General features: G+C 43.1%; 1 protein-coding gene across 1 annotated transcript in view; it reads left to right on the top strand.

The window, feature by feature from the left end:
* The first annotated feature begins 3,874 nt into the window (after positions 1–3,874).
* The window catches only part of LOC307208607 (uncharacterized protein), a 50,247-nt gene continuing 40,929 nt past the window's right edge, over positions 3,875–13,192 (top strand). Inside the window, exons 1-3 of the mRNA XM_079963392.1 lie at positions 3,875–3,988; positions 6,720–6,879; positions 9,688–9,779. Coding sequence (XP_079819518.1) covers positions 3,973–3,988; positions 6,720–6,879; positions 9,688–9,779 — 268 coding nt within the window. The 5' untranslated portion in view covers positions 3,875–3,972. The remainder of the gene's footprint in view (positions 3,989–6,719; positions 6,880–9,687; positions 9,780–13,192) is intronic.

Below are 13,192 nucleotides of genomic sequence, written 5' to 3'. Positions count from 1 at the left end.
GGGGGGGGATTACAAAACTATCATTACTTAATCTGTAGACATGAAAGAGGGGTGGTCACATCACCCGGACCTGCGTGCTCACGTGTGCATACACACACGTACAGTGAAAATGCAGAGCCTAGGGTTGTATAACTCAATAGTTTTATAATGATCAAAAAGTACAATTAGAGTACACTTAACTTCTAACAGGAGGCCCTGCAACGAAACGGCAGTGATTAATGTTGAATCATTTCTATGCCATAAAAAGAAGGATTCCAGGAATTTATCTCAACTTCCTGACCCTTTTGATTATAACACAACTTTATGTAAGCCTTGATGGTATTTGAGATAGAGCCACATAATATTGTACAGTAGAACTGGATTCTAAGGCACTGCTGAATTGTGTGTTTTATATTTGTTTTTATGGGCTTCTATGCTCCTGTTTTGTTGGTTTTATGCTGTGTTTTTTAAACATATCGTTTGTTTTATACTGTGCACTTCTGGAGATTTTTTTAAAAAAAATATTAAACTATTTGTAAATGCAGTACATAAAATAAATGCATGAGATCTTCTTCACAACAATTCTCAATCTCTGTTTTCTCCTCCTCTCTCTCACATTTGTAGCTCACTTGTCCTTAGTGCAGCCCAGAGTAATACACCTCTGCCTCCCCCACCTCATTTCATTGATGTAACAGCCCACTGAAATAGACATGACTAAAACTAATTGCCTCAAGGTCATGCAAGGTCATGTCTAAGCAGTGATTTGAGGGCATGTCTTCCCATCCAAATTGCAGCACTATCCACTATGTTATACTGTCACACAGCTGCTGATGCCATGTTGTCTTCTAGTCCAAAGCATCTCCCAAAACAAAGTGTGTTTTTAAAATATTCAGTCTTCCATTCTAATCTAGAGTTATGAATGATCAGCCAGTGTGGTGTAGTGGTTAAGAGTGGTGGACTCGTAATCTGGTGAGCCGGGTTTGATTCCCTGCTCCTCCACATGCAGCTGCTGGGTGACCTTGGGCTAGTCACACTTCTCTGAAGTCTCTCAGCCCCACTCACCTCACAGAGTATTTGTTGTGGGGGAGGAAGGGAAAAGAGATTGTTGGCTGCTTTGAGACTCCTTAGGGTAGTGATAAAGCGGGATATCAAATCCAAACTCTTCTTCTTCTTCAGGGCTCCTGCATGATTTCTCTCCCCTATACAAGTATGCAATATTATTTCCACAGGCACAGAACATGGACCAAGATGCGCCACCTTCCCAAAGCCCTGGGGTTGCCAATGTGGTACCTTGGGTGGAATGCTGGCCTTGACGACTTCCCTTGAACCCCACTCACAGTCCCCTTTATCATGAAATGGTGAGGGTGATTATCTTTGCCTCTTCCTCTGAACAATACACAGAGCGGAAGCAGGCTTTTTTTCCCAGCCAGAATTTGCTGCAACTCACTTCCAGCACCTCTCAGGTGTGCGCCATTGCCATTATAAGAGAAAAAGGGAGCGTTCATGGTGAGTTCCAGCAGCTCTTTTTCTAGAAAAATAGCACTGAGTGAAAGGAGGAAGTCCAAAGAGTGGCACTCTTTGTCACTTTTTCTTTCAGCTCTGTGGGCTTTTCAAGGCACACCCCAAATGACATAATAATAATAATAATAATAATAATAATAATAATAATAATACATATTATTTGTACCCCACCCATTTGACTGGGTTGCCCCAGCCACCCTGGGTGGTTTCCAACATATATAAAAACACAGTAAAATATCAAACATTAAAAACCTCCCAATACAGGGCTGCCTTCAGATGTTTTCTGAAAGTCAGATAGTTGTTCATTTCCTTGACATCTGATAGGAGGGTGTTCCACAGGGAGGGAGCCACTGCAGAGAGGGTCCTGTGCATGGTTCCCTGTAAGTTCACTTCTCACAGTAAGGGAACCGCCAGACGACCCTCGGAGGAGGACCTCAGGGTCAAGGCTGAATGACAGGGTTGGAGACACTCCTTCAGGTATACAAGGCCAAAACTGTTTAGGGATTTAAAAGTCAGCACCAAGACTTTGAATTGTGCTCTGAAACATACTGGGGGCCAATGTAGGTCTTTCAGGGCCGGCGTTATATGGTCCCAGTGACCACTCCCAGTCACCAGTCTAGCTGCTGCTAACCTTTTAACTGCAATCTCAGGCATATCACTTACATGTTTTCGATTGGAAGCATCAATGGCAAAACACTGGCCCATTGCAGGGTTCTAGAGACCCTGGATGAAGCCCTCCCAAAGGGCATGATGACAGGGGTCAGTACTGAAGCAGATTCAACATTTAAATCTGCTAAATACTAAATAACCCTGTAACTGGTGAAATTATTAGAAAAGGAAAACTTAATATTTTCTCCCAATGAGGACATTCATTATGGGGTCTGAAAAGAAAGTGTTGCATAAAAGACCTTACAGGCAAAACGGGGAGGTGTCATATTGTATTTTTATGTTGTGGTAGCCTTTCCTGGGACCTTATTTTGAAGGATGGGTGAGAAAGCCTAATCCTAATAATAATGAAAATAAACTAGAAGGTGCTGTAGTTAGTGCCCTTTCAATATGTTCCAACTCCTTTGGCACTCCATAAAATAAGCTAGCAACTTGTCGAGTGAACCCTGTACACCTTATAAAACCCATGCTTTCTTGTTTCCTTTTAAATCACATGTGAAGCAGTTACCATCTTTATAAAGGTAAATGCATTCTTAAGAACAAACATCAAGACAAAAGCAAAAGCACTGACATTGTGCTAGGTCAGATCAAAGCTTTGTTGTGACAACAGTGGTACCTCGGGTTAAGTACTTAATTTGTTCCGGAGGTCCCTTCTTAACCTGAAACTGTTCTTAACCTGAAGCACCACTTTAGCTAATGGGGCCTCCAGCTGCTGCCGCGCCGCCGGAGCCCGATTTCTGTTCTCATCCTGAAGCAAAGTTCTTAACCGAAGGTAATATTTCTGGGTTAGCGGAGTGTGCAGCCTGAAGTGTATGTAACAGAGAATCATAGAATCATAGAGTTGGAAGAGACCACAAGGGCCATCGAGTCCAACCCCCTGCCAAGCAGGAAACACCATCAGAGCACTCCTGACATATGGTTGTCAAGCCTCTGCTTAAAGACCTCCAAAGAAGGAGACTCCACCACACTCCTTGGCAGCAAATTCCACTGTCAAACAGCTCTTGCTGTCAGGAAGTTCTTCCTAATGTTTAGGTGGAATCTTCTTTCTTGTAGTTTGGATCCATTGCTCCGTGTCCGCTTCTCTGGAGCAGCAGAAAACAACCTTTCTCCCTCCTCTATGTGACATCCTTTTATATATTTGAACATGGCTATCATATCACCCCTTAACCTCCTCTTCTCCAGGCTAAACATGCCCAGCTCCCTTAGCCGTTCCTCATAAGGCATCGTTTCCAGGCCTTTGACCATTTTGGTTGCCCTCCTCTGGACATGAAGCATATGTAACCAGAGGTACCACTGTACTACTATCTCTGGCCAGTCTCTTGCAGCCCCCGGGAATCTTACAAGCGACCCATCAGATTCCAACTGTAATCAATCTGCATGTCCTGCCTCATGACACCCAGTATAATGGTCTCATTTTGCATTCAGTGCACCTGCTGGTCCCTCCCTCAGATTCCAGGCATACGTCTTGTTCGACGAGAGCCCCCTCTCCAAGGCCGACTTATATCAGCTTATATAAAGCAAACAAGCACATGTGCTGCCGCTGCTGCCGTGTGATACTGTCAGAAGTCCTTATACTCCTTAGCCAAAGAGCAAATTTTGAAAATGCCCCAGGGCGGCAGAAAGTCTTGCTGATCTTGCACCTCAGCCAAGTCGTTCTGTAAGAGGGCCCACAGGCTCCAACGTGCTGGCATAATTGGCCCTGCCCGTCACGTGGACAAAAAGATATGCACCCCTCCCCAGCTCTGCAAAACCGATCTCGTACAATCAGCCGCAACATCTCCAGAAGCCTGGGTGAAGGGTACCACAATGCCACACTTTGCAGGTAACCCTTTACTTCTCAGCAACTTCCTTGTGTTTCACTTTTTCTTTTTCTTTTTGAGAGGTGTCTTTCAACCTCAAAGTTGGGTCTGCATCACGAAAGGGGCGGGAGAAGACATTTTGTTGTGACACGTTAAGTTGGTTGAACTGTTTATTTTATTTGAAGCCTTGTTGTTTTGTTTTGTTTTGTTTCTCTGTCCAGGAGTGGTGGGAAAGGATGGAGTTGGGGACTGGGAGGAGATGAGTGTATTGGTAATGGTGCCTTTCCCCTGGGGCACTATTTTCAACAGTTGTTATTAGTCCGTCTTTTAACCGTTATTTGCAGTCACAGACTTTGATCTGGTTGTTGGTTGTTTTAGGTAAGGGCAGGGCCTGACAAGTACCTGGGTGATCAAAAGGGGGAAAAGTAATTTTTGGTTCATTGCGGCTTCTAGAGGGATGTATAATATTGGAGGTAAGACTAGTTATGTAAGGAGAGGGGCTTTAGACATTTGGAAGCTATTGCCCTTTTCTGGTCCTTCTCCCACCCAACAAGATTTAGGCTCTTATGTTAGCCTTCCTAATTGTGTTTTATTTATTGCTTGTAAAAATATCCAAATTCCACTGTATCATAAAAAAGGCATCACAGCAATTTACAAATACATGAAAACAAGTTTAAAGGAAGGGAAAATTAAAAAAAGAAATTAGAAATTAGAACATCAATAGACCATTGTATGTGGGATATGTGTGTGCTGACCCTGAACACTAGGTCATCCCATAATAAAACAACAGTCATCCACAATTTGGTTGTGGATGAAGCAGCAGCCCAAGTCTGTATTACTGAGACCTTCAGGGGGCGGGCAGGGGGGCATGAGGCTGACCTGACCCAGGTTTGCCTCTTTGGGTCCTTAGTACCTTGTTAATAGGGATGCTGGTGGCACTGTGGTGTAAACCACTGAGCCTCTTGGGCTTGCTGATCAGAAGGTTGGCGGTTCGAATCCCTGCGATGGGGTGAGCTCCTGCCAACCTAATAGTTCGAAATCATACCAGTGCAAGTAAAGGTAAAGGTAAAGGTACCCCTGACCATTAGATCCAGTTGCGGACGACTCTGGGGTTGCGACGCTCATCTTGCTTTACTGGCCAGGGAGCTGGTGTACGGCTTCCGGGTCATGTGGCCAGCATAACTAAGCTGCTTCTGGCGAACCAGAGCAGTGCACGGAAATGCCGTTTACCTTTCTGCCAGAGCGGTACCTATTTATCTACTTGCACTTTGTGCTTTTGAACTGCTAGGTGTGCAGAAGCTGGTACCGAACAACGGGAGCTCACCCTGTCGTGGGGATTCGAACCACTGACCTTCCGATTGGCAAGCCCTAGGCTCTGTGGTTTACACTATAGCGCCACCCGCATCCCACCAGTGCAAGTAGATAATAATAATAATAATAATAATAATAATAATAATAATTTATTTATATCCTGCCCTCCCCAGCTGAAGCCGGGCTCAGAGCAGCTAACAACAGTAAATAGGTACCACTCCATTGGAAAGGTAATTGGCATTTCTGTGCACTCCTCTGGTTTCACCAGAAGCGGCTTAATCATGCTGGCAACATGACCCGGAAAAATGTCTGCGGACAAATGTCAGCTCCCTTATCCAGTAAAGCGAGATGAGCACCGCAACCCCAGAGTCGTTCATGACTGGACTTAACTGTCAGGGGTCCTTTACCTTTAATACTAAAAATAAATGCACCTTGGGGTTTTTTGCAAGAAATATTTCATGTTGGGGAAATATGACTTTGTGACCAAGATTGCTGATAAAACATTGCCGCCTAAAAGATTTGTAATAAAACATTGTTTTCTCTTAGAATGTCCTCTAGTCTTCATTGCTCCGGGGGTATGAATATTATACATTCATGCTTTATATTCCATGTACTGTCAGAAATCTGAATTGCTAACATTTATTGCATGATTGTGTCACTCTTGTTTGAATAATAGCTTCCTACTTCCAAGATGCTCCTAGTTATTGCAAAAGAGCTGTCTTCTGAAACAAGCTAGACATGATCTCCCCTCTCAAAACAACTGAATGCACCTGATAATGGACCTTTCAGGGATTGTTAATAGATATATTAACAAATGTTTGCATAAATTCTCGTCTAGGTAACATCCCATTTGAACACGTTGTCTGGGGATGCCTCAGTGGCTCATGTTTATGGGCTTGCATAAAGAAATGCATCAGTGTTGTCTAGTGTTAGGATGTGGTGCCCTATTCTGCACGTGTAATATCCATTATGAATGCCATATTGAATATATAAATGCCATGTTCACTTCTGATCTTATTATGCAGTCAAGCATGATGCTCGACAGTCATCATTCCCACACCATGTTAGAGACCTGCATTTGGTGTTATAACCCATAAGGGTGGAGTTGGGTTATAAAACTACAGATGCCAAGGCCATAATTCACGGGCAGCAAGGCACGGTTAGCAGTTAGCTGTGCTTTTGTAGGTAAATTATGTAAATCACTGACTTTAAAGGAAACACTTTTGCCCCTGCTCTTCTTTCCTTTTTTTAACTGAAACTTAGAAAATGTCAATCCGCAATAGGTAAACCCATATTATTTTGCCAACTGCTTTCTACAAATCTATTTTTTCCTTCAAAAATCACACCATTTCATCTTCATCACCATCACCTGTAGGTGCCTGAGCAATGGAGATGTCTCACAGATTTTCATTTTAAAACCTTACCTTCGGTCTTTTGTTTTAGAATTATCTATTGGGTCTATAGTTGAGAACCTCAAGAAAGCGAGAGAGGTAGCACATGGTCACCCTGGAATTCCTGAAGAGCTAGGATGTTACTTGCAGAAAGCTCTTGATGCAGCAGGAGGATTGGACCTTTACCTGACAAGAGAGGCAAGTTCTAACAGGTAACACATTTATCATCTGGCTGTGACAGAAGGCGCGTCTAATTATCTTCTGCTACCTTCTCTACATTGTGAATGTATAGTTCAATTGATTGTTATGTGTTGGGTCTCTTACTGCCATGAGTGGGATTATCACAAATGTTTTGATGGAAATCTGGAGAAAAAATTAATATTTCTTAATAGCCCATGATGGTTAGGTGATTTCTCTTCATGGAATCTAATTCTTAGGAAATGTTTTCTTGATAGTCTCTGTTGGGATTGTTTTGCAACCAGAGAAGAATCAGAGTTTGGTGAGAGTGACACTTCTGATCTACCCCTAGTAAAAGGCTGGTGTGTCTGTTTGTGTGTGAAGGAACGAAAGAAACAATTTTGGGATATTACAGCTTCCCTCCCATGCCAAATTGCAGCATTGAGAGGGGAGTTATATTCCTCAGCTCAAGCAAGAATTATTTAGGGAAGCTCACAATGACAAACTTAAACCAACTCCTGTCATAAAAGGTAACGGTAAAGGTACCCCTGCCCGTACGGGCCAGTCTTGACAGACTCTGGGGTTGTGCGCCCATCTCACTTAAGAGGCCAGGGGCCAGCGCTGTCCGGAGACACTTCCGGGTCACGTGGCCAGCGTGACATCGCTGCTCTGGCGAGCCAGAGCCGCACACGGAAACGCCGTTTACCTTCCCGCTGGTAAGCGGTCCCTATTTATCTACTTGCACCCGGAGGTGCTTTCGAACTGCTAGGTTGGCAGGCGCTGGGACCGAGCAGCGGGAGCGCACCCCGCCGCAGGGATTCGAACCGCCGACCTTTCGATCGGCAAGTCCTAGGCGCTGAGGCTTTAACCCACAGCGCCACCTGTGTCCCCTAACTCCTGTCATATAACAATGCAAATAATGAGACATGCAAGTAAAATTGTTACTCACGTGCCTCTCAAGCCAAGCAATGGAGATCAGGAAAGTAGGAGCTCAGAAAGTTTAATGGATGAAGCATGGCTCTTACTTCAGTCTGTGGAAAAAGTATGCTAAACAAATACACAGTAGATGTGGGCCCACTCCAGTTATTCAATTAATTTACGCTACAATATTACACAGGTTGCAATTGTAACCAAGTATACTATTGAATCGGGCTTACTCCCAGATACATGGTGTTAGGATTTCAGCCTTATTTTGGGAATAAAACTCCATTAAACACTTAGACACTTCTAAGATTGTGCTTTTAGATGCACCAGAGCTTGGGTCTTCAAATAACTTACTCTGTGAGCATTAATTAATCCTCTAACTAAATTGCTTTAGTAACTAAACTAATTAATTAAGCTAATTTTAGGTATCATTAATTCAGCAGCCTGACTGGGACTGTCATTATTCCTTTCTCAGCTATAACAATAATACCTGGGTTGCTAAATAGTTCCCATTTATCAGCATATATTCTGCTATGGGGGGGAAAGAGAAAAAAGTTTGTTCATTTCTTAGGAGCTACCAATGTGTAAACTGTTCCAGTCTGTAGGTTATAGGAAAACTGAGTGTTGGTTCTGTTGCTGAAATAATAGTCGGTAGTTGTCTGACTAACGCTTGCTGGTGATAATAGCTATACATTATCTTATTAAAGTTGTTCAAGCACTGGCGAGGGGCAGCAAAGAGGTTACCTGAAATGTCTTACTCTTCCAGTCTTGGAGTAGCTGAGCATATCTGTTATGGGTTATGAATTTTTTCTTATATTATGGAAGACTGTGTGGGGAGCAGAGCAGGAACAGATGATGTCTATTTCAAATGCTGGCCTGGAGGTATTCATACCTAAGCCTTGTGGGGTTCTGCTTTCTTCCACTGAGACAGATCTCATTTCTTTGAAAGGAGGAGGAATGCTTGGCTATTCGAACATTGCAGCTGATGTTGTGACCCACTTAAAAAACAGCTGCATAGAGTGATCCTAATTATCTACATTGATTGATTGATTGATTGATTGGATTGTGTTTATGCCCAGCCTTTTTCTCCGAGGAGCTCAAGGTGGTGTACATGGTTCTTCCCCTCCTCATTTATTCCCCACAACAACCCTGTGAGGTAGGTTAGTCAGAGATGCAGACCGGCACTCTAACCACGACACCACACTAGCTCAGTGTGGAATAAATGCATGTAAAATTGTCAAGCATTGCCAATTAGGTGGCCAAAAACGACCAACTACACAAGATGGTTCCGCAATGCTCTCCTTCAGGAAGGTGATCTCACCAGAATGTACAAACCACTGATCTAGAGCTTACAGTTTCTTTGGGGGTTCATCATTCTGATGTCTGTTGTGCCTAGACAATGACTATTCTTATACATGGGTGGCCATAGTCATATAAACAGTGCCTTGCTGGATCAGGCCAGAGTTCCATGCAACAATGTATTATTGCTCAACAACAGCAAACTAGGTGGCTCTGAGAAGATTATAAGTAGGACTTGAAGATCATGGCCATCTTCTATTACAGGAGTGGGAAGTCTTTGGCCCTCCAGATGTTGCTGAACTACAACTCCCACCAGCCCTTGCAAGCATAGCCAATGGCCAGGGATGATGGATGTTCAGCAACATCTGGAGACCCAAAGTTTCCCCACACCTGTTCTATTAGTTGCTCCTGGTACCTCAAAACCAGAAGTATCCATGAAGAGATCTGTCCTTCACAAATTTATCTAAAGCAAGCTAAGCTTGTGTTAATCAACACATATTGAGGTAGCAAATTGATTTTTTTAAAGACTAGGGTCATAGCCTAAGGATTTCTTAGAAAGGGGTACAAAAAAAAATTCTGTTTCCAGTGAGTTGGTCCTTTTCTTTTTTCCCATTTATTAGGACAACGTCATCCAAGGATTGCCTTTTGAATGTCGAATTCAGTGAAATGAAGGTCAAAACTAATGAAGAGCAGCTCTCAAGCTATGCAGAAGGTGAGTCATTTGCATTATGAAATAACTATGTTTTCACATTGATAATGGAATTTAGGCTTTGCATGCAGGTAAAATTTGGCAAACCTCAACAAAGGCTTCATCTAATCCTATATGTTTACTCACAAAGCATATATGGATTTCCAAATTTTGGGTAGAACTAAGAAACCATGAAATGCATACCTGCAAGCATAGAGATGTGATCACATGCACTATTTATTTATATCCAAGAGTAGACTAGCTTTATGCCAGTGTAGTTTATATTTATTACAATATCATGTAGTGTATAGGCTGCAACAACTCCCTTATTTTTCGCTTTATAATACTCACTAGACCACAAGACGCACCTAGTTTTTGGAGGAGGAAAACAAGAAAAAAAATATTCTGAATCTCAGAAGCCAGAACAGCAAGAGGGATCGCTGCGCAGTGAAAGCAGCAATCCCTTTTGCTGTTCTGGCGTCTGGGATAGCTGCGCAGCCTGCATTCGCTCCATAAGACGCACACACATTTCCCCTTACTTTTTAGGAGGGAAAAAGTGAGTCTTATAGAGCAAAAAATACAGTATTTCTTGTGGTATGTTGCAGACATCTAGTGAATGTTGTGAATGTTGTTGCCTGCCTGTCTGCCTGATTCATTCATTCATTTGTTAAAATACTGATATCCTGCCTTTCCATTTTATGGATTCTATAAGTTAGCTGGTGAATATTGAAAAAAAACATTTCACATTATAATACACAATAAAAACTAAAACAAATAAACATAGCACCAACATCAAGCACACACAACAGAATCAATAAAGCACAATAGAGAAAGCCCTACCCTCTTCATAAAAAAGTGGGATAAATGGAGCAGGAAATTTAAGGAAGATCTCAATGTGTGGGAAGGTCCACTTGGAAGAAAATGGTCCTTAGTGTATCCCAGACCTAGACCATTTATGACAACCTTCTCCAACCTGGTGCCCTCCAGATATATGGGACTATAATTCCCATCCACCCATGCTGGCTGGGGGTGATGGGAGTTTTAGTCTGAAACTTTTTGTGAAAACCAGTACAGTGGTACCTCGGGTTACGAACTTAATTCGTTCCGGAGGTCCATCCTTAACCCGAAACGGTTCTTAACCTGAGGCGTGCTTTCACTAATTGGGCCTTCCACTGCCAGCGCACCACTGGTGCGCGATTTCCGTTCTCATCCTGGGACAAAGTTCGTAACCCGAGGAACTACTGTACTTTGAATTGGGTCCAGAAACCAACTAGAAGCCAGCATATGTAAAAGAAGCATTTGGTTTGCACAGTTAGCCACCTGGCGGCTGCATTCTGGAACAGTTGCAGTCCCCAAAAAGCCACACCCTGCATAAAGTGTGTTACCATTGTCTAGAGGATGTCACCAAAGCATGACTTACTTGTACTAACTTGTTTCTATCCCCAAAAAGGGTAAAAATGGCGAACTAACCTAAGCTGGTGAAAAGCACTCTTGCCAACTGAGCATTCTGGGTACTGCTTATGGCAATATCTAAACAGTGTTGAAGGCGGTCAGTTGTATGAACCATACACCATAGCTGTCAACTTTTCCCTTTTCTTGCAAGGAACCCTATTCAAAATAAGGGAATTTCCCTTAAAAAAAGGAAAAATGTTGACAGCTATGCATACACAGCAGAAACCACAGTTTTTGTACAATTGAGTCCACAGTTCTCTTTCTCCTCCCTTCCTATCCTTGCCACAAAAGGAGGCAATCCTACACACTGGCAAATGAAGGTGGGGGTGGGGGGAGCAGGCCACCCTGGGTGCTATCCCGGGGGGTTGACATCATGGCCGCCCCCGCCCCCATGATGCTCGGTGCCTGCCATGCACCCCCGGGATGCTCACCGCTCACGCCCAGGGATGCGCACCGCTTGCCACGCACCTGCCCGACACGTGTCACGCCCCCGCGGGTGGTGCGCCACACCCCCTGGGATGCATGCCAGCCACACCCCTGGATGTATGCCGCTCCCGGTGCCGGGGAGTAATGGTTGCACATTCTGCGTAGTAGCAGTCATACTTCAATTTTAGAAAAGAGGTACTTTTCCATAGATATTTCCATGATTTGCATCAACATGCTGAAAATTATAAGTATGCAGTCTCAGAGGAGGGCTTGCAATCCTATTATGGTCCATAGGTGCTCTAATTTTTTTGTACCCCACAAAAGAGATAAAATGTAATAGGTATGCACACCCGCAGGCTGAAGACAAGCTTTAACAAGCTTCCAGTTATAAATTCAAAATCATGCAAATGGGAGATAAAGATGTGGAGATATAGGGTTGTATACAACAAAGTTTTAATGGGCCAAAGTTACTCGTGTCCATTAATTTTAATGTGTCTACTCTGAGTAGGATTAACATTGGACCCAACCCATTGTTGCCATCACACCAGTAGCAACCTATTCCGTTCCTGAAGAATGCACAGTCCAAGCATTTGATATGAGCGAACAGCCTTTTCCCCTCAAGCCATCTTTACTTATTTTGCTGGCAGTAAGGATATTAAATTAATGAAGGAGGAGTCAAATTTTTATTCCTGCAAAAATCTGGGTGTTTTTATAGAGGATGATTTGTCAGGGATGAATACTGGTCCATTTCAGATTATTTCAACACTCAGTGCCTTTGCTCCTCTGTGAAGTTATTACACTAAATCGCCAGGTTCGTGCATCCCAGATGTTGCCATCTTTTGAGTAATACATCATCGAAACAAAGTGCCCTGGAAACGTATAGCAGGAATACATTGTTCAAAGGGCAGCAGCGATGATAAATCTCTTAAATGATGTTGCTGTCTGGGGATAATGACTTTAAGAGCAAATGCAAGGTAATCTCGTGATTCTCAAACCCCCCACTGACTTAACATGTCCCAGGAACATGATATGTGAAACCTCTTGAAGCCTTTTTCACAGGGGCTAATATTCAAATATTCAGCAGTTCAGGCCCTGCTTTAGAACAATGCTAGCTGGCATTTATCAAAAAGGCTTTTAACATTTTAAATGATTGCCTGTTACTTCCTGAAGCTCCATGTTGATGCTGTCACTTTGTGGTTATAGTCCCAATTCTGAAATCTTCTTGTATCATCATTCTGCGCCTTCGCTTGCCATTTGAGTACCTCTTGAGTAAAACTCTGGCCCCAGCTGTGGTGTGGATTGACAGGAATAACATGTTTAACAGACATAGCTTCTTCCCAACAAAAAACTCCCTGGGAACCATAATTTTTAACTTACGGTATGTTGGGGTCTCCATAAGCCGCGGAAGCACAACGACAAAATGTAATGGAACAAAACAATCCGATTTTAGAAATTTACCACACAAGTTGCTCACCACAAAGCAATATCTGTGAAAGCCCTACACAGACCTGAACCATTTTTAAGCCTTTTTCAGATACTAAGCACACATCCCACAATAT

The sequence above is a fragment of the Podarcis cretensis genome, assembly GCF_951804945.1.
Source record: "Podarcis cretensis genome assembly, chromosome: 2".
In the NCBI taxonomy this organism is placed as follows: domain Eukaryota; kingdom Metazoa; phylum Chordata; class Lepidosauria; order Squamata; family Lacertidae; genus Podarcis; species Podarcis cretensis.
The sequence above is the reverse complement of the archived record's forward strand: the minus strand, read 5'-3'. Positions and strand labels throughout refer to the sequence as shown.